We start from the raw sequence: 20,326 nt of genomic DNA, 5'->3' as shown, positions 1-20,326 counted from the left end.
GGCTCACTCTCTGCGCTTCCTCGCGTTACCGTGTCCCTGAAATTTTATTCACAAAAAGGTGTGTCACCAACATGAAAAGTTTGGAAAGCTGTGCTCTAGATGCACTATATGCCTGTTTGGAAGAAGATATGATGTACATCTTGGGCTTGTAGGCTACCTACAGAATTGGCAAATATTGGGCCCACACCAGGTGCGCAACACCCATTGGACTCACAGGCTTCACCCCCTTCCCCCCGTAGTGTGTGTCAGCCCGGGCAGAGACAGCTTTGCGGGCTGGCGAGCATCTAATTGCAGCCACACCCGAGCACTTACAGGTCTTTAAAAGACCATTTATTAAATGAGGCTTTTGTTGTGTGTTCACCCCTTCTTCACCCCTTCTTACAGCCGCTCTGTCTATGGTTGGAAGAATTAGCCCTCCCCGAAATATTTAACAGCCAATCCCCCACCCCTTCACCCACACCCCCCACCCCCAACCCCCTCCCCCGAAATTTGGCTCTAGTTGCACGCCTGGCCCACACTAGCCCACTTGAGCATACATTCCTTGGCTTATCCCAAAAAAAATCCTGGAACTGGGCCTGGTGCCACGTTTACTTTCGGGGACAGTGTGACACACTCACCAGTAACAGAAAGTGAAACCTGTAATCAGTAAGAGAGGATAAGAAATAAGTTAAAGCTGCTGTCATGAACCGAGATAGAAACTGGAAGATCAGAACGAGGTAAGCGCACACACGAGTATTCAAATTGGAGGCTTGGTGAACCAAGGCTGGTGGCAACATGTGTCAGAGACTAAGTATGGGCGGAAAATTCGTGCGCTCGCGGAATTTGCGAATTTCTTGCAATTTTGCGATCCGCGAATCGTGCGAAATTGCCCAAAAATCCGCAATTCGCGAGTTGGCGGATTTGTTTTTCATGTTCGTGCTTTAAAAATACAATCTTGCGCACGTGGCATTGACTTACCATGATTCTGCATTCGCTGATAAGTTTTCCTCCCTGTTCGCGAGCGCTGCGAGATTTTGGTAGCCGGCCGAGCGACGCCGCGGACGCGAACACGTCATTGCGACCCGAAACAGGAAATTGCGAACGCAAACACGTCATTGCGACCCAAAACAGGAAATTGCGAACGCAAACACGACATTGCGACCCGAAACAGGAAAAAGGCATCGCGAGCAGGCTGGTTAAGTGGAAACGACATGTTTGCGACCGCATGCACAAGTTCTCGTCCTCGAACTGGTAAAAAAATCTTGTGAACTTGCAAAAAAAATAAATTTGCAAGCTCCCGGAATTTGGCGGATTATTGCGAATCGCGATTACGAATTTGCAAATTCCGTCCATGCTTAGTAGAGACCCAAGACAGTGAGAAAATCCCGGGTTGAAGAAAACCTAAAATGAGAATTAGAAGTTGGGATTCCCTCCAGAAGAAACTGAGCGAGACACATATTAGGCAACACTAAGTTGGGCAACCTCCCCACAATGCCCCACGTGCCCCCTCCTCATCCCAAAACTGTAAATATTCACGGAGTTTACGTACGCCGCAGGTACAGGTTTCCGTTTCCAGATGGAGGTGGTAACGCAGAAGAGACGCGAATAAACGAGACGGCCTCTACTAGAATGAAAGGCCCCAATGGGTCAGTCAGGACAGACATCCGCAGACCAAATCGCTCTGGGAGTCCGTCAGGTGGACACTTTCTGGACCACGGCCCGCGCTCCCCCCACGCCGCCCCGGCTGTCCCTGTCACTCAGATCGTGTCGCACACAAAGCCGCTCTCACCGCTCCAGGAAAGATGTCAGCACTGAAGCTGTGGGCGCCCCTCCTGACAGGCAAGTACCCCGGGTACCCCCGGGTTTAACGCGGTTTTGTGCCCCTTGTTCTTCTCTACATTAACACTCACACCCCTCCCCTCTGTGCCCCCACCCGTGGAACACAGCGGCGTACGGCGAAAAACATGAAACTTTTGCAGCCTGCCAAAATCTAAATAAAGCCCCTTGTGTCACAGCATGGCGCGAGACGCGGCTCCTCAGCCACACAGAGGACGCTCAATCTACGTCATGGCTCGAGCTGTTTCCCTCCGACTGTCGTCCTTTCCCAGCTGTTGAAATGCACTGAAAAGTATCAGAATCGTCACCCGTAGATCTATGGGGCGGGGTCATTGTGTGTGGGGGAGGGGTCAGAGACATGGCTAAAAATAACAAAGAAATTACAATCTACGATTGTTTTATTTTCCTTCTTGCGTGTAACTGGATGTAAAATATAAAGTGAACAGCATAAACAAAACATAAATTCGATTTAAACTAATGTTTGCGGAATGCAGTAGGAAGGATCAGTTGCGATCACTTCAGATGCATGTGGTTACTGGTTTTAATCCTGGTTGGTGTACTAGGGAATAGTGACACGTTTTCATAGTGCTAAGAGGTGTCAGCCTGACACAAAGCACTGTGAATATGTGTCATTTTTGTTTAAATACACATAGTATGAGATAGGTTGCCATATACCACTCTCGGTATAAGATTGACTTCATTCCATATACTAGAGACGTTCCCAAATTTGCAAAAAGATTCAGTGCCTACAGTGCGTTCAAAAATAATAATAATATTAGGTATGTGTACTCAGACCATGCTTAGTACACACCTGTGATTAATATGTTTTCATTAAAAGGATCCATTTCAGAACTGGTAAGAACCTTACAAGACCTCCGAAAAAGAATAACTCTTTGTAACAAGGAAGGAAGTATCAGAGGATGCCATCAATTAAAGCCATACACAGGCTCCTAGGTTTTTAGCACACATTTACATTTCTTCCAGGTAAGACACCCTCGAGAGTAAGTGTGTTTCTTCTTTAGCTGTCTGTGCCTTTTCTCATTTCAGGGTAAAGGATACACTCCCCCTCCCTTTCAGACTTAGGCAACTCAAAGTCGGTGGTAAGCGTTTGGGAACAGTTATTTTGCAACAAAAAATGTGAGAACTGTTTTGTTAAAATGAATGAAGCTTGGGAAGGTTGTTCCAAATAGATCCTGCCCACTTTGACCTCTGTTCTTTCCTCATTTGACCACTCACAGCCTACTGTTGCCCCTCTCTGCTTTATTTTCACATCCCATAGGTATGCTTTTCCCCACTTTGTCAGAACCCCTTTCAGAGGACCACGGGGCACGTAGAGGCAACTGGGCTCCACTGTGGTGGTTGAGGCCTTCTACTCCTGATGTCCTAGGGCCTGGCCTTCTATAGATCCTGAGCAACTGGGCAGAGTACCCTTTCTGCACTTGACTCTCAGTGGTAGCTGTGGTCAAGCAGTCAAAGTCTCCCTCTGGGGTGGGGAAGATTGTAAATGCAGGTTAGTGAATCCGACTCGTAACTCAAAATGCACTCAGTAATGTCAATAAATCAATATCTACTCAAATACTTGTTTTTACAATAACAATAATTATTTTATTTCTAACTCTATGCATTCAAAGAAGTAATATATGACATTTGGAAGCAATAACAAAATCCCCTTGAGATCAGGGCCCTAGTGTTTAGCTGGAAAATTCCTGTACCACCCTCTTCCCTGTAATGCTCACTAGTAGCCTTACTCAAGAGTCCAGTCTGACTCTTAGGAAACAGTCAAAAGTGTCTATGGTGCAGCAGAACCTTTAGCAATGAGGCAGTGGGCAGGCCCGGATCAAGTCTTACCATCTCTATCAGCAACAAAGTGTTCAACAGTTCAGGGGGTGCCCCAACCATGGGCACTTGCAAATCTGCAGTCCTATTTGGTCAAGTCTGTCTGCTTGTGGGACACACAGTAGCACCTGGCAGACAAAGGCTCTTCCTGAGCTGGACAGCAGCTCCAACAGCAGTCAGAGGTACTCCTGGTTTCTGTTGGTGCAGTAAGTTCAGCCTTTCATCACATGGGTGTGTTAACACCATGCTCCAGACTAGTTCCCGGTGACAGAGTGATGTCCACTCGACATACTCCAGAATCCACGGCACAGGTCAGGGACATGTCTTGGTGCTTTTTTCCGACCCGCAGGTCGCAGCTTCAGTTTTCCAGGTGACGGCATGAACTTTGCAGTACCTGGTACCAGCTGCTCCTTCTGGCATACGGGGTTGCCACGGTATCCGCTTAAAGGTGTCTGTCTTCACTGCACAGCCATTTATACCACCTGGTATATTTGGTCGTCACAAAGGCCTAACCAGGCCTTGGCACTTTGTCTGCAACAATTACTTCCACAGTGGCCTCTCCTGGCATATGGGGTCACCGCAACAAGGCAGTACAGGTTTAACACTCTCCGCACAGTACTTGATTCACAGCTAAGTTCTCATCGGCCGTCTCATGGATCGAGGTTCGCCAAACTGATCCTGCACATGGGCAATGAGCCGTTCAGTGTCTCGGTCGATGCGCAGCCATCTCATCATATCAGCACGTCTCCCCACTGAGTGTGAAGTGTGGCTCAATGGTTAGAGCGGCAGGCCCTGATGCAGAAGTCTGGCCCGGGACCAGGGTTCAATTCCCGCCTCTGCAGGTCTTGGGCTCAATTTCCTTGGACCTGATAATTCTCGCCTCGGTGCCTATTCTAATCATGGGTCCCACTCTGCAACTCTGGGCAATAGCTTGCTTAATCTTCACAATGGCCCCAACAATGCTAGGATGCCTGGCCTCACCTTGGGGGTGAACAGGTGTGGGCACTTCACAGGGAAAGGCCAGGAAGGGTTCCTTAGCGGTATTTGTACAAGCGCTGAGATGCCTCCGGGTAGTCGTGCGCTATATAAATACTATTATAAATACTTTTATTCGATTTCATAAAAAATCATAAAAGGGTGGAAAACCACCATACAAGAAATGTACATTTTAAAATAAAACTCGCAAAGGTAAGTACTCAGCAATTAGGTTAAAAAGAAAAAAAGAAAGAACCGATGAGTATAAAACTTACAGACTATACAAAAAGTAAGTTTCTAGACAGGTTGTACTAAAACTTGTTAAGTTAGGTAGTGTTTTCTTTTTTTCCCCAGTTCTGTTGCTTCAGTTTTCAGGACTTTTATGGCTCTACATGACAGTTGGATTGATAGTCCTCCAAAACATTGGATGATGGCTACTCTATGGCTACCCACTGGACCGTGCTCCCTCTAATGCTCTCTTCTTACTCACAGAGCACGCTGGTCTTGGCAAGCAGGCAGGTGGTCTTGGGTTCCCTGGGTGTAGTCCCCTCACACAACAGAGAGACTAGCAGGCCTTGGCCCCCAGTCCTGGTCACAGGCAGAGGTCCTGCAGAGATCCACTAACACAAAACATAGAGTACAAGAGGTTATATATATATATATATATATATATATATATATATATATATATATATATATATATATATATATATATATATATATATATATATATATATATATATATATATATAAGGCTTTCACACGTACTCCCATGTAACGCAAACTACTACACTAAAGCGTGTTAAGGACCAGACCTTCATTCCCAATTGTCTATAGTACCAACTCCTACAGGAATATTAATATTATTTAGAAAAAAAACCCTCACCCACCAAATGGTGGCATGCTTCATCTTCTGTGCTTTTCTCACTTTGGTAGGCCAATGCCACCAGGTGGGCTCAACTCTTTACGGAAGCTCTTAAATATGAGATTTTCTGTTCAATTCAGGGGTCCAAATAAAGTAATCAAATGGTTATGGGTATACCCTAAATATCTTTATTTGGTGGGTACCCATACCATGATCATAACCTAAACCATGGATGTAAATTGCTACTTGTATAGCGCACTACTCACCCACAAGGGTCTCAAGGCGCTTGTACAAATACCGCTGTGGAACCCATCCTGGCTTTCCCTGTGAGGCACCCACTCCTGGGCACCCCCAAGGTGGAGGCCAGGCATCCTTAGCGTTGTGGAGATTAAGCAAGCTATTGCCCAGAGTTGCAGAGTGGGACTCCATGATTGGAATAAGCACCGAGGCGTGAATTATCAGGTCCGTGGAATTTTTGAGCCCAAGACCCACCGAGGCGGGGAATTGAACCCCGGTCCTGGGCTAGACCTCTGCGTCAGGGTCTACAACTCTAATCATTGAGCCACACTTCGCCACCTTGCATTCTGACCTTACTCTCAGTGGATTAAAGATTAAAGTTGGAAACAAGGGTAAAGCTGAATCAAACTTTTGGAAAGTTTCACATCAAACCTTATTGCTACCTACAATGACCCCTCTTCCAAATTGGGCTGCGGTATGCTGACTAAATAGTACGACTTGAGTACAAGAAATTAATCAGCCCAGTGCAATTCAAACTGTTAGAATTTGTCTATAAATGAAGTATGTCTCTTCTAGCTCCAAGGATAACTTCTTCTTTGTGCATAAGTCAGAATCACCTTTGAATGGATTGTACTGCAAACAAGGGATTAGTTGATTGTCTGCAGTGGTCAGCAACTAGAGAGACTTTCTTATATTAGATCAATGGGTCGTAAGTAGGGGTGAAGCGGTTTCTGGATAAGGGAGCAATAAGGTATCAGATGTTCGTTGATTGTAAGAATACTTGTCCTTCATATCAGACAAGGACATTTGGCCCAGATTCCTCTTTTCATAGAGGTGCAGCTTTCCCTGAAGAAATTCAAGTCCATATTTCCCAATGCGTGTTTCCAGATCAGTGCATGTCTTATGTTTTTTTCATACATTTAATGTGAATTACTTGATCCTGATTTTACTTGTAATCTAATCAATAATCAATGTAAACCGACAAATACACTTAAAAGCCTAATTAAGTCACAGTGAATATAACTTCGTTCTAAAGTACAGTTGCTATTAGACAAACTTTTATCTATGGGCAGATATATATATTCTCTATAGGAGTGCGTGAAAACATGATAATATTGACATTATTATATGTTGCTGTGACCATATCATGAGCAAATAAAATTAGCTAATTGTTTGTCCGTCTCTTGCAATACTATCCGGATTAGTTAATGGGATGTCCATATTCCACACCAATGAAAAGTCTTAATAAAATGTCCATAAAGTACACCAATGTTAGAGCTTGTTAATAGTGTGCCAATGTCTTGCACTAGTCAGTCAGTCAATTCACTTTATTAGATACTGATAAAATAAGATCATAAAAGTACAGATATGCACGATAAATATAACCATCCAAATACAAATTTTGGAGGATCAATAAAAACATCCAATAAAAACATACAGTACATTTGTGATTACTAAACAGACAGTGAAAACCAGCTAATAAGGACGAGAGCCAAATTTATTCTTGAGTATTGTACAATCTCCGGGTCTTCCATGATAGGATTAAAAAAGACGCCACAGAATAACAAACAGGAGGATCAGGCGAGGATTGTTAAAAATACATTCCTACATGCAATTGTTTAAAATTATATTTACTCATAAGGGGCAATATGAATCTTTTACGGTGTTCCACATATTTGCAAAAGAAAAAAACATATAGTGTCTTGCATTAATATTACAGCTGGTTATTGGCTTTTCGGTATCATGCATCACATCAGAGCCAGTGAATGGTGTGCCTGTATATTCATTGATATCATAGCTAGTCAATGGTCTGTCTGTACCATGTGTCAACATCACAGCCAGTGAGTGGTGTGCCTGTATCATACGTCAACATCAGAGCTAGTGTTAGAAATTAGGTTTCTGGTTGGCAGAGGTATGCACCCTGTCCAAGCAGGAACCACAAACCTATTCAGGAAAAGTCAGATACACACCCTAAATTAACCTGTGCTCACCTTATGGTAGCTTGACACTGAGCAGTTAGGCTTAACTTAAGAGGCAATGTGTAAAGTATTTCTACAACACTTCAAAAAATAACTCAGTGAAAACACTACAAAAATATCCACACAACTTTAGAAAAATAGCTTATATCTTTATGAACAAAACAAGAACAAAATGACAAAAAATCAATAAGTATAACCAGAGTTATGCATTTTTAAAGATTAACTGAAATTATAGTGCTTAAACTGCTTAAAGTGACAACCAGAGATATCTGGTCACGTTAGACCATGTTTAGACCGACGGTGATGGAGCATTGGTCGGGTACAGGAACCACCCATTGTCCACTGTAAAGTACCTGGTTGCATCGTTGACGGAGCAGAGATGTGAGTAGCAGAGAGGTGATGCGTTGTCGCCGAGCTGCAGGATGAACGCGTTGTGTTGCGCAGTCGGCAAGCGATGTACTGGATCCTCGCAGATGCTTTGGAAATGAAGTGATGCACTGTACTGTCAGCAATCGATGTACTGAATCCTTTCAGATGTGTCGGTATCGAGGGAGATGCATCGGTTCCGATCTGCGTAATGTCGTTGATGTGTGGGTACTGGCAGTTGCAGCACTTTATACCCACTTCCAAGGGCCCAGGACTGGATTGACATCACTTGGAAGGGCAAGCCTTACAGCAAACAAAGACAGGTGCTGTTGCAGGATGATGAGAAGTCTTTGATGTCCCTGAGACTTAGAACAGGGGGCAAGCAAGCATGCCCTTGGAGTCACTCTGGGTTCAAGTGAGATGGGTTAATTCCTTCCTCAACAGGGCAGGGGGTAGCAGGCAGCAGGGCACTACAGCAGAAAAGCAGTTCTTCTGGAGCAGCAGTCCAGCAGAGTAGCAGTCCTTTTAGCACCACAGCAGTCCTTCTTACTGGAAGAGGTCTTTACGGGTCCAGTAGTTTACTAAGTTGGTATGGGCAGAATTCTTATACCCAGTGATGCCTTTGAAGAGGAGGAGATTTCAAAGAGGGGACCTCAGGTACACAGAGCTCCTCTCTTCCTGCCCTGGCTCTAGACCAACTACAGGGGGTTAAACAGTCATTTGTGTGTTGACATGACACAGCCTATTCAGGTGTTGTGTGAGGCTGTAGCCAGCTCTTCCCTCCCATCCTGCCCAGGATGGCCCATCCGGATGTGGATGGTCCGTCAGTCACATCTACGTTTCCTTTATGTTTAGGGCTGTCTAGAGGGAATGCACACAGTCCAGCTGTCTCCCTCCCCATACATGTATTAGAGACACGCTGCAGGCACAAAGGGCTAAGAGCAGAAAAATGCCATCTTTTTAAAAGTGTTTTTTTTTAAATTGCAATGAAAAATTCGACGTTAACATTAAAGAGGATTTCTGATTAGAATTCCAGTAACTCATTACAATTCCAGTAATACTAAGCATGTCAGATCTACCTCCTTCCAATTGGGAATCACAGCTTATTAAATGTACGAGGAATCCCCAATGTTAATGTATGGGAGGGGAAGGCCTCACAGTAGTGAAAATAGAATTTGGGGGGTTTTCACTACCAGGACATGTAAAACTTAAAAGTGCATGTCTTACTGTTTCATTACACAGCTTCCTGTCCCATGGGCTACCTAGGACTTACCTTAGGGGTGACTAAAATGTAAAAAAAAGGGGAGTGTAAGGGTTGGCAAGGGGATATAGATGCCAAGTCGAGATGGCAGTGGCAGACCTGAGACATATTTCAAAGGGCTACTTAAGCGGGTGGCACAAGCAAGGCTGCAATTCCACTAGTAGCATTTAATTTACAGGCTCTGCTTGCATGTAGTGCACTTTACTAGGGACTTACAAGTAAATTAAATATGCCAGTTGTAGATAAGTCAATCAAACCATGTTGTAGGGAGTGAGCATACGCACTTTAGCACTGGTTAACAGTGGTAAAGTGCCCAGAGTCCTAAAGTCAACAAAAACGAATTCTGCAAAAAAGGGGGAGTGGAAGGCGCACGGTTTGGGGTTGTCCCTGCAGATAGGGCCATTTCCAAGAGCCATATCTTGCGTCATCATCAGCGACTGCGAAGAAAGTGCCTGTATCAAGAATCAACATCAGAGCTGGTAAATGCGTACCTCTATCATGAGTCCACATCATCGCCTGTTAACTGTGAACCTGTAGCATGCTTCATTATCAGAGCCAGTGAATAGAGCTCCTTTTTCAAGCATCAACATCAGAGTTAGTAAATAGCGCACCTCTATCATGAGTCAGCATCAGAGCTAGTGACTGGTGTGTCTATGTCATGCATCATCATCGGAGCCTGTGAAGAGAAAGCCTGTATCAAGCATCAACATCAGAGCTAGTAAATGGCGCACCTCTATCATTAGTCAACATCAGAGTCAGTGAACGGTGTGCCTGTATACTGTGTCATCATCAGAGACTGTAAAGAGAGATTCTTTATCAAGCATCAACATCAGGGTTAGTAAATGGCGCACCTCTATCATGAGTCAACATCTGAGCCATTAAACGGTGTGCCTGTATCATGCAGATCCGGAGAAGAGTGCCTGCCTCAAGCATCAACAGCAGGGCTAGTAAACGGCACCCCTCTATCAGGAGTCGACATCAAAGCTAGTTAATGGCAAGGCTGTATAATGCGTCATCATCAGATCCCATGAAGAGACTAGAGTGCCTGCCTCAAGAATCCACACCAGAGCAAGTAAACGGCGCACCTCTATCATGAGTCAATATCAGTCAGTGAACGGTGTGCCTGTATCGCGCATCAGTTTCAGAGCCAGTGAATGGTGTCCCTAGTAAATGCTGCACCTGTATTGCGCCTCAACCTCAGAGCTAGTGAATGGTTTTAATAGCTTGCCCAAATATCCAAGCAAATTAATAGCTTGCACTCATCCTTCACCAGAGCTCATTGAAACATTTGTATCTTTCCTTATAACACTTCAAGGGATTTCTTACTCTTTCCTTCGTGTGCTGCAGCCCTCTCACACCACCCATAGTCATTCTCCATGTTATTTATCCCTGCCGTTGTTAGTTGTTTCCCTCAGCTTCCCCAGTCTTGCTTTTTTATTATGATATTTCAACACCCAGCCCTACTGCAAAGCTCTCTTTGCTCCCTCAACCCTGCAGGCTCCTACTGTCCGCGAACCGACTCCCCCCCAAACTGACTCCTCCATTGCTGGGTCCAGCAGATGCAATTTGCAGCAAGGCTGCTCGTTTCCTAAAAAAAGTCTTTTCACACACATTTTATTTCCTCAGGGCGAGGGTTAAGGAGAGCGTTAAAAGAGAAGGGAGGGAGGGACACGACAAGGGAGGAACGCAAGGAGCCGCCGAGCTGGGGAGAGAGAGAAAAAGAAAGCGATTAACGTGGAAAGAGAAGAAGGGAAAGCGGAGCGACGGGAGAAAATAAAGAGAAACAAGAAAAGAGGAAAATTGAGATGAAGGTGGGAGAGGGGACAAAACAAACACATGGAAAACAGAACAAAAGAAGCAGAGAAAAAGAAAAAAGTATTAGAGAAGAGGAGGGGAAGACAAGACGAGTTGTCAACAATGAAAGAAATAAAAGGCTAGAATGCGAGCAAGAAAAAAGTAGGGAGAAAGTAAAAGAAATAAAAATAGCTAGAGGGGGAAAGGAGCGATGGAGGATATGACTGAACAGAGCGAAGGGTAAAGGGAATTACAATGAATAATCGATTGATGGGTACAAAGCAAAAACAGAGGGGGCGGAAATGGTGAGGGGGTAAGTAGTAGTAGAGGATGACGGAAGGAAAGGAAACGAGGGAGAGGAAAACGAGCAGGATGAAAACTGAGGGTTCAGACGGAGGAAGAGGAGACAGAAAGAAGGTTAGAGAAGAGGAATCAAGCGGAGGGAGTAAGCACATAAAAAGTCAAAATGAAGGACGCGGGACCCGTAGGAGCGATGAAAGTGGGGCTTAAATGGTGGATGCAACCAGTGGGGCCTGTGTGAGAGGCATACAGAGTGAGGGTGGAGCAGAGGTACGGGGTGGACGGACGGATGTGGTCCTGGACCTGCGTTCAAGGGTCTGCTTCGGCACTGGAGCACAAGAGGGAACGACTGGGCGACAGAAGGGGAAGACAGAGAAGCAAGAACGGGAAAGACCCGGAAAATAATAACAAGGCACGGACTGTTGCTAGAAGCGCTAAAAATCTGCAGCCTATCAGCTTCACACCACCACCCGGTGTGACCGAGAGTGCACACTTGCCCGAAAGGAGCGGACACCAAACTCCCATGGCATGCAGACAATAGCAATGTAAAGCCATGATTCAACCGCTAATCTCACCTGTCAGGGGGCATGATCGCGTAAAGCCCGAGGAAAAGGCAGTGTGGGGCCGTTCATTAAAACCACTTGTGAAACCAACTGAAGCGGCAGTGGGCATGCTCAAGCAGACATATATACAAGAAAAACTGCACAATCAGGGGCAGAAGAAAACTTACCTGGAGTGGCAGCGAGGCTGTGCCGGGCAACAACAACAAAAAAAATGGCGGCCGCAAAGGTCCGAAATATTCGGAATCGGGCGTGTTTTTTGCGTTCTGAGTGACGGATGACATCACAGGGTGAAAGAACGCAAAAAACACGCCCCCGAATCCGAAAGAGACGGGGCTTGAACGGAGTGACACCCCTCTCCTCCAATGACTGGCCTCCGTTTAGGAAGCCAGCCAATGGAGGAGAGGGGAGGGTTCAAGCCCCCCTAACCTAAAAACATAAAATCTTCGGACTCTGCCCACTGCTACGCAGTGCGACGGTCCTCGACCTAAAAAGCCTCCTAGATAGTGGCGCTAGCACAATTTTCAGAATAGCAGTGCTGCCGTCAGTGTTACCTCTCTGTGATTGTGAAAACTCCTAGCTTCACACAAAGAGTAAGTGTAGCAAATGAGCCACGCCCATTTAGCAGGAGAGTGTCAAGGTATGGTATGCAGTAGGTGGTGCACGTTGAAGCACACGGTTGCAAATACATTTACAGACAGCACATTTAAAATTTAAATGACCACTAAATTTGCACAGACATACTTTTACTGATCAAACTTTACAGTGCACAAATGTTGATGTGTGGAAATTGGGCTTTAGTGAATATTTATCATTTGCGAAACACCAACTAAAGTGCCTAGATTTGGTTTGATCCTACTAAGATGTTTGTTTCCATCACATCAGAATTACAAAAGATATACCCGGATCTGTGATTTCCATGCTGCTGATATATTTTGAAATATTTATACAGTTCATGTTTTGTTGAGTTAGAAGACAATGACCATCCTACAGCCTTTCCTCTCACATTCAGTAACATTGTCACATAGATCACTTTAGAAAATCCTCTCACTTTGCAGTCAGAGAAAGAAAAGTAAACCCCAATCTCCATGTGAAAAACAAGAAACAACAATGTGTCAGGAGACAAAGTCTAACATTTGGCCTCTGTGACAAGATACAAACAAAATATAAAGGCATCTAAATTGCTGGTTTATCTTCTGAGCTCTAGCATGGTTATTTTGGGGGTGAAGCAGCACCTAAAGAAACAATGATGAGATGGGTACCACCAGGGAACCAATGGGGGAGGGGTTAGGGGGCAGGGTGGAACGTATCACATTGAATAGACTGTCTAATATTCTAGAACAACCTTCCCCGCATGATGAATCAAGTTATCTGAAACCCATGTGCAGGGATTCTTAGTGTTTCTTCTAGCTTAATGATGGGCGGTGCTTAGCCTCTATTTCCTCTTTGTGCACTGGTGTCCATAGCTCATACAGCAGGCTTACTGAGTGTCTCTTTTCCTACATACAGTCCTCCATGCAAGTATCCTGTTCTCAGCCTCTGCTGACCGGCATGTCTTCCCTTCTGCTGGGATTCTCTTTGTCCATGAACTGGACAGGACCTACTACCTGAAGGCGTTCCCTTCCAACAACGGTGAGTCTGGTGACATCCCTGTCCATAAACATGGTGGGTGGAGCAGGACGGGTTCGATGGCAAGGTATGGCTCAAAACTACAAAATTATCGCTAAGAAATGAAATACTTCAAAAGTGAAATTTCAAATAACATTGAAAAATATTGAACTTTTTAAAGACATGCAACAACAATAAAATATGGAAAACAGGTTTAGCAAGAGGAAAAAATAAGGTAGGTGGGGATTCCTCTGTGAGAAAAAATATGGAGCGAAAGAAAAGAAAAATAACAAAAAGAAGCAGTAGCAGATAAAACAAGCACAGGCACAGCCAACAGATCTAGCCTTGTGGCTTTACAATTCTTTTTGACAATGCCGCTCAGCATCACGAAAATGAAAATAAATGGTTATTTGAATATAGAACAGCATCGGCAAAAAAAAACACCAAAACAGCATGATGAAACATAGATGCCTCCTAAAATAAAAAATAAAAATGGAGGAGAATGGGGAGTGGGAGAACAACAGAGAAATGGTTGGTGGGAAAATGATGTGAAAGCAGCAAATGGCTGTGAGCAGGGAGAGTGGGCGGCCAATGGATAAGCCCCTGGGGGTCGGGGGGGGGAAGCCTGGGTAATAAACAAAGGGGTGGGGTGGAGTAAGCAACATAGGAGAGGGGAAGCAGTGCAAAGCTATCAATATAGCAGCGGGTGCAGTGTCACTGGGGCCCATGAGGTGGTTGGCCCTATGTACCATCTTAAGGTTTATACCAGTCCTCGAACTGGAGGGCCTTTCTTGCATTAAGGCGTATGGCACCATTGCTGCGACACTAGGTGAGGTGAAGGAACAACCCGCAGAGAGCGTGAAGGTTGAAAGAAGCAGCAAACATGGGTGAGACAACGAGAGCAAGAAAATAAATTCACCCCCATGGAGTGCTGAAAGCAAATGAAAAAATGTAGTTCCATGAATGTAAACAGTCGAAAGATTCAAGTAATCTCTTTGAAAGTATAGGAAAAGAACGATGCTCCAGTGGAGGGACAAACACAAGAATGGGAGCTAGGACATTAAATATGAAGCAAGCAAATGATATTGGCAAGAAAGCCAACCATAAGCAATGGACTGACCCAAATCCCACTTTAAGGACTGTGTAGTAAATACTCGGAAGCTTCCAGTGCATAACAGCAGGATTGATTTCAGAGAGAAACAGCAGGACATCTTCAAAAGGAGCTGGCCAGGCACAAGCTGTCTCAACCTAGAACGCCAGGAAGAGTCCAGAGCCACCTACATTCTGGAACACATGAGATAAGGCTACAGGAGGGGAAAACATGGAAAGAAAGGTAGGAATAATATACAACAGACTGGTATAGTACTCAATAGGTGTTTGACAACAGAGAGCTAAAAGCTGTCTGTACCGAGGCTTAAAAAATGAGGGTACAGTGGTTTACCCCTTGATAGGAAAAAGAGAAGGACGTTAAAAGAAGACAAACAAAAGAAAAATGGAGAGTATAGAGGAAGCAATCATTTGAAGTTATAAAAAAGAATGAAACACAAAATAAATTAAAACAATGAGAAGTAAAGGGGAGTTACAAGACACATCAGGATGGGAGTGGGTGGGAATTTCGTTGGAATACCAAGTCTCGTGAGCTATTACATGGAGCTGTGTCCTGCTGAAAGCAGGCACACTTTCTGGGAGAACGACCACGTTCTGTATTCAGACATCCGAATGCAGGAACACCGACGTGGTACCCCTGCATAACTTGTGATGGGTCCTTGGGGTTGAAAGTCCTCCAGTGAGACATCTTGCGATCGGTAGGCTCGATATACACCTGATACGATTTCATAGACATGTAGGCACACTTGGGTCTTTATCGACTGACAGAGCTCTATATAGCACAGTAAGGGATGTGACTTTGTATCTGAATGTCCGCTCATCTATCTTCAGTGTAAACGCACAGTTACACACTATACACCAATGGAATGAATCATGTAATCAAAATCAGAATAGATATCTCTGGTGCCTTGCATCACCCATGAGCGGAGTGTGATACCCACAGTCACACTAATCAGTGGAATAATTTCGATAAAATATTTATAAATTGGAGAACACTGATGAGTGCACAGGTTTCCTTCTAATTATTTCTGTACTATGGCACTTGTGGGATAGCCGGAAAGGAACTATGTTAGGGAACTCATGAAATCAGAAAGGACATTGTTATACACTATCCTACTAATAGACTGAATTTTACTTCGAAACCTCAACAGGATATTGCAAGGTATCGAGGAGTTGTTTGATGATCGAGAGATACACGAACACACATTGAGTTTTTTCATTCACGAAAATTCAGAAAGTCTTACAATATACTCATTGCATACGTTTGGAAATGAAGCACCCCCTTGTAGTATTGTTTCAGTGCAAATTTCTATTTCTTTATAACATAATTAAAAATGTAAATGTCCAGCACAGAGATGATGAATTCCTTGTTACTGAGTTGTTGTCTTATCAGATGGTCAAGTGTTGAAGATATATTTTTCCTAATAGAGTATTAGTAATCTGTGGCTTGTATGCCCGTAACACGTCAACTACCCTTTATAAACACATTAGCCAACTTATTGAAGTGGCTGACAACTTTCAGCCTTCCCTACACACAAACCAGTACTTCGTGTGCCAGACATACACACATACTCATACTAATATCGTCACATAAGTCCTTTTCATACAAAACAGCTGCAAGTTACAAATACCCTGTTTTTGAAGTAAAGCTGCAACCCTGTTAAAGACATTGTGACGTCAGAAACCGTCAGAAAAGAGTTACTTTTTTTAGCTAGTACCATCAGCAATCAAAACAAACCAACCAAAGAACAGCTGGATGGAAAATCATTTTCGTGACCTACTGTTCAAGATGATTGCAATATCATTTTATGGAGGGTTGCACATATTTTATTCTATATCATATATCAGTCACCACATGATCCTATTGTCCTATTCTTCAGCACTATTATAAATACTGGGGTCAGCTATTAGATGGACCGTGATTTACACTGAGTCCAAGAAGAAGACACAGGAGCCACAGAAGTAATAAGCCAAGTTGCTGTAGTCCCTGAAACCGTTGACCCTCCATCTTAGAGGCTAGTCATGTGTGACCATCTTAAATGCCAGACAATGCTTTGCCAGCAGGACAGCGATGTGTGGCTTTACACCCAGGTAGCCAACCCTGGGAAGGGTAAATGAATGGCTGTTGTCCGAGGAGGTGGCAATAACAAAGGGTTAAACCGATCCTAAACTAAGAGGACCTAGAGGGTTGGGAGCAAAGTTTGAAAAAATGGACACAGGCTGACACATGTAGCTCTGACTAAAGAAGTCTTTTGCTACACATGCAGATCTCCTACCCTCTTGTCATAGCCAATTACCCTGAAGACTCTAAGATAGAAGCTTAATGAATCATTGATTGTAACTTGAACAACAGCTGCTTTATTGTTTTACTGTTTCCCTAGTCTGGTGTGTGCTATATATAGTTCTGAATAAAAACTAAAAAAAGAATATCTAAACAACTTTTGAGACTGTAAAAGTAGAAGAACTGGCTAAACCGAGTTAGAATAGGAGTAAGCAATGAAATGTGTTTTTATGTAAACATTTGATGTGAGCTATCTGAAGGTGCTATTTCAGCTTTTTCTATCGATCTGGTTTCAATACCACTAAAAGATAGAATATAGAGCATCAAATAGGTTTAAAAGCTATTTCCCAATGTTCTAAAACACACAATAAGTACACCAACATAGTTTAAAACGTAAAACATTATTTTTAAAAACATAATCTTTGAGTTGTCAACAAATAATACAAGTAAACGATCCAAGGAATGTACTTCTCGAGGCCAACATTGTTTCACAGGAAGTAACTTCCTCAGAGCATGATAAAATTAAGCCTCCAGATTTCAGAAATTTCCGCCTCCTGACATTTTCTCCAATCCATACAGAGTCAAAACATATTGCAGTGCAAGCAAACCAATTTATCATGTACAGACTTTGAATTGTAAACTCCAATGCGTTTATTGTTACTTAACCAGCCCAATTCGCAAGGGCAACAAATGACATGCAAAGTGCAAACACAACTACCCCTACCTGCATAATGTGCTTACACATATTATTAGAGATGCTTAGAAAATAGTATTTTGCTTCAACAAACACGTGTATTTTGTTTACAAACCATTTTGTTATGCATGAGAACCACAGAATTGTGGATGTTTCTCAGTACATTATGCATGCAATTTACAATGGTAGTCATCCAAGCCAGCAATTAATGAAAGGAAGCCAAGACTTTATGGAGGCAAATCAGCATGTAATGGTTTCAAACCAATATATTACACATACACACCGGTACATTACAAAAGTAAACCAATATATTACGTACACATACTAGCATGTAGAAAGTGTGCACTCATGTATTAATTGTGCAAAGCAGGATGATACACATGCTGCCGTGGACACAACTCTTTCTACAGCAGAATCAGCGACGCACATGGGACTCTCACCATGCAAGGCTCTGCACATAGTGTGCCCACAATAACTTTGCACATCCATGAATGTGTGATCCCTCCAGATATGGCCTGTCCAGGGGTCACTGAGAGATAAAGCACATTGTTAATCCCCATCAAGATGGCAGGTTTCACAAAGGTAAATGACTTGTGCATGCAACAGGCAGGGGTACAGCTTAGTCGGTGAGATTCAGAGGTTGTGAGAAGAACATTTCCCAACCTACACTATAGCTTAATGAACTAAAAAAGATGGTACATTGAGCATTGGGATCGATGCGTGGATCTAATTATGTGTTGAAATTTTTTATTAGCATTTATTAAATATAATACAATAAAATCAATAAAATACAGAAATGTTCAATATGGTAACATAAATTGCATTGGAATTAAGGCATAAAGAATTAAATATATGAATTCAGAAGAATGAAGACCATATCTTATTAAAATACAAATAATACTATAATAAAATGTGAGTAGGATAAAGCAATTCGGTTGTGAATAAAACAATAAGCTATTTGATAGAAAAACTCTAGTAACTTAGGGTGAAATAGAGAGTAAATTTAAAGCAAAAAAGATCAAGAACGTTTTACAAGGTGAAGCATAAAATTGCAATCGAGTAAGAGGGAGAAAAACAGAAAATGTGAGTAGAAAGAAAGGAATAATAATAAAGGAAAAGTGGTAATGTAATAAAATATAAAAGAATAGAACGTATAGTATAAAAAATTATATAGGGAAATTAACCAAAGAAAAAAAGGGAAGAAAGTGGAGGAAATGAGATGTATGCAGATTTAATCCATGTTCTCAGAGTTGGTATGCAAGTCTTTGATAGTAAAGGTGAGAAAAGGGAAGAAGAGAAGAAAAGGAGAAGGGAGAGTAAAATAAGAAGAGAGAACAAGTTATGATACAGTGGAGTCCACTATGGAGCGACCTGAATTGTCTATCACAGAAGGATTATTCAATTGCAAAAAGGAAGCCCATATTTATTAAATGATTATGTCTGATCATGCAAATTGTAAATAATTCTTTCATAAGAGGCAGTTTGGATCATAGCCACCAGCCAAGATTCCGGAGAGGGTGGAGTCAGGGATTTCCATTGCCGTAGTAGGCACATTTTAGCTGTGGTTAGAGCGATATATAAAAGACGACATTGTGGTTTGAAAAGATGTGGTAGAGCTCGTAAATCATGCAGAAGAATGATGGCTGATGTTAACGGTAAATCCAAAGGTAGAGTATGCTGTAAAACCTGACCTATGTAGGACCAATAGGACTGGATGAAAGGGCAAGAACAGAGGATGGATCCTAATTATGAATGTATAATTGAAGAGAGTTTTCTAGAAGATGGAAGTTCTAGGGGAGAGTAAAGAGATATCACAAGGAGGTAGGATATTACTCTGAAAGGACAACAACATTCGGAAAACCTCAGATCTTTCAAAGCACTGAAGTGTCAGTGTGCTGTATAAAATCAACCCTAGAAAAGCTGTCAATAAGTACATTATTGTGTTGAGTATATGCCATAGAAATGGTGTCAGCCGCACGTTACAGAATCCACTCTCACTGAGATACCTAAGGAAGTTAAGCGCCTGCCACAGTGGTCTGTGTGTAATCTGCAGGTCACTGGTCCCAATTGCAGCAAGATAGCTTGGTTGATAAATGCATCAGCTGCACAGGTGAACTTGTGAGTGTGTGTGGGCACGTTTAGCACACCTCACAGTGTTGGTAAACCCTAACAAAGCCAGACAAACATCATCTCTGTGAGGACAACATGGCACTATGGCGACCAGTTCCTACATTGTGTTTAGCTACTTTTGAGTTAGTGGAGGGCGGTGGTTGATGTGTGAGACTCTGTGTGCAGAAGGTTGGTATGTGGGGGGTGACGGAGGGGTGTGTGTCTGTGTGGTGTGTGTGTGTGTGTGTGTGCTGAGTGTGTGTGTGTGTGTGTATTCTCTCCTTCTTACACTTCCATTGGGAGAGTTAAAGCCATAACCCTCAGAACAGCTAGAAGGTGAAAAGCCAACAAATCTGTTTGGAGTGCATGAAATAACCTGCATGCATGTCAATATAATAGGCTAATAATCGCATAGTGCTTAACAGCAACGGGTTATTTAGGGTTTGGTTGGTGGATGACCCTGGTGGATGGCTGCCCACCATATTTACAGATCTCAACTTGCCTGACAGGGATCTGTGTGCTTTTAGAGCACCCACCGC

General features: G+C 43.2%; 1 protein-coding gene across 2 annotated transcripts in view; it reads left to right on the top strand.

Moving 5' to 3' along the window:
• Positions 1-1,701: 1,701 nt before the first annotated feature.
• Positions 1,702-20,326, top strand: part of SGCA (sarcoglycan alpha) — a 146,761-nt gene continuing 128,136 nt past the window's right edge. For both annotated transcript variants that reach the window (XM_086923960.1, XM_086923961.1), the window contains exons 1-2: positions 1,702-1,818; positions 13,498-13,620. In XM_086923960.1, the coding sequence (XP_086780086.1) occupies positions 1,782-1,818; positions 13,498-13,620 (160 nt within the window). In that variant the 5' untranslated portion in view covers positions 1,702-1,781. The remainder of the gene's footprint in view (positions 1,819-13,497; positions 13,621-20,326) is intronic.

Source organism: Lissotriton vulgaris, chromosome 5 (genome assembly GCF_964263255.1).
Source record: "Lissotriton vulgaris chromosome 5, aLisVul1.2, whole genome shotgun sequence".
Classification (NCBI taxonomy): Eukaryota; Metazoa; Chordata; class Amphibia; order Caudata; family Salamandridae; genus Lissotriton; species Lissotriton vulgaris.
Note: the sequence above shows the minus strand (reverse complement) of the source record. Positions and strands in the feature narration are given on the sequence as shown.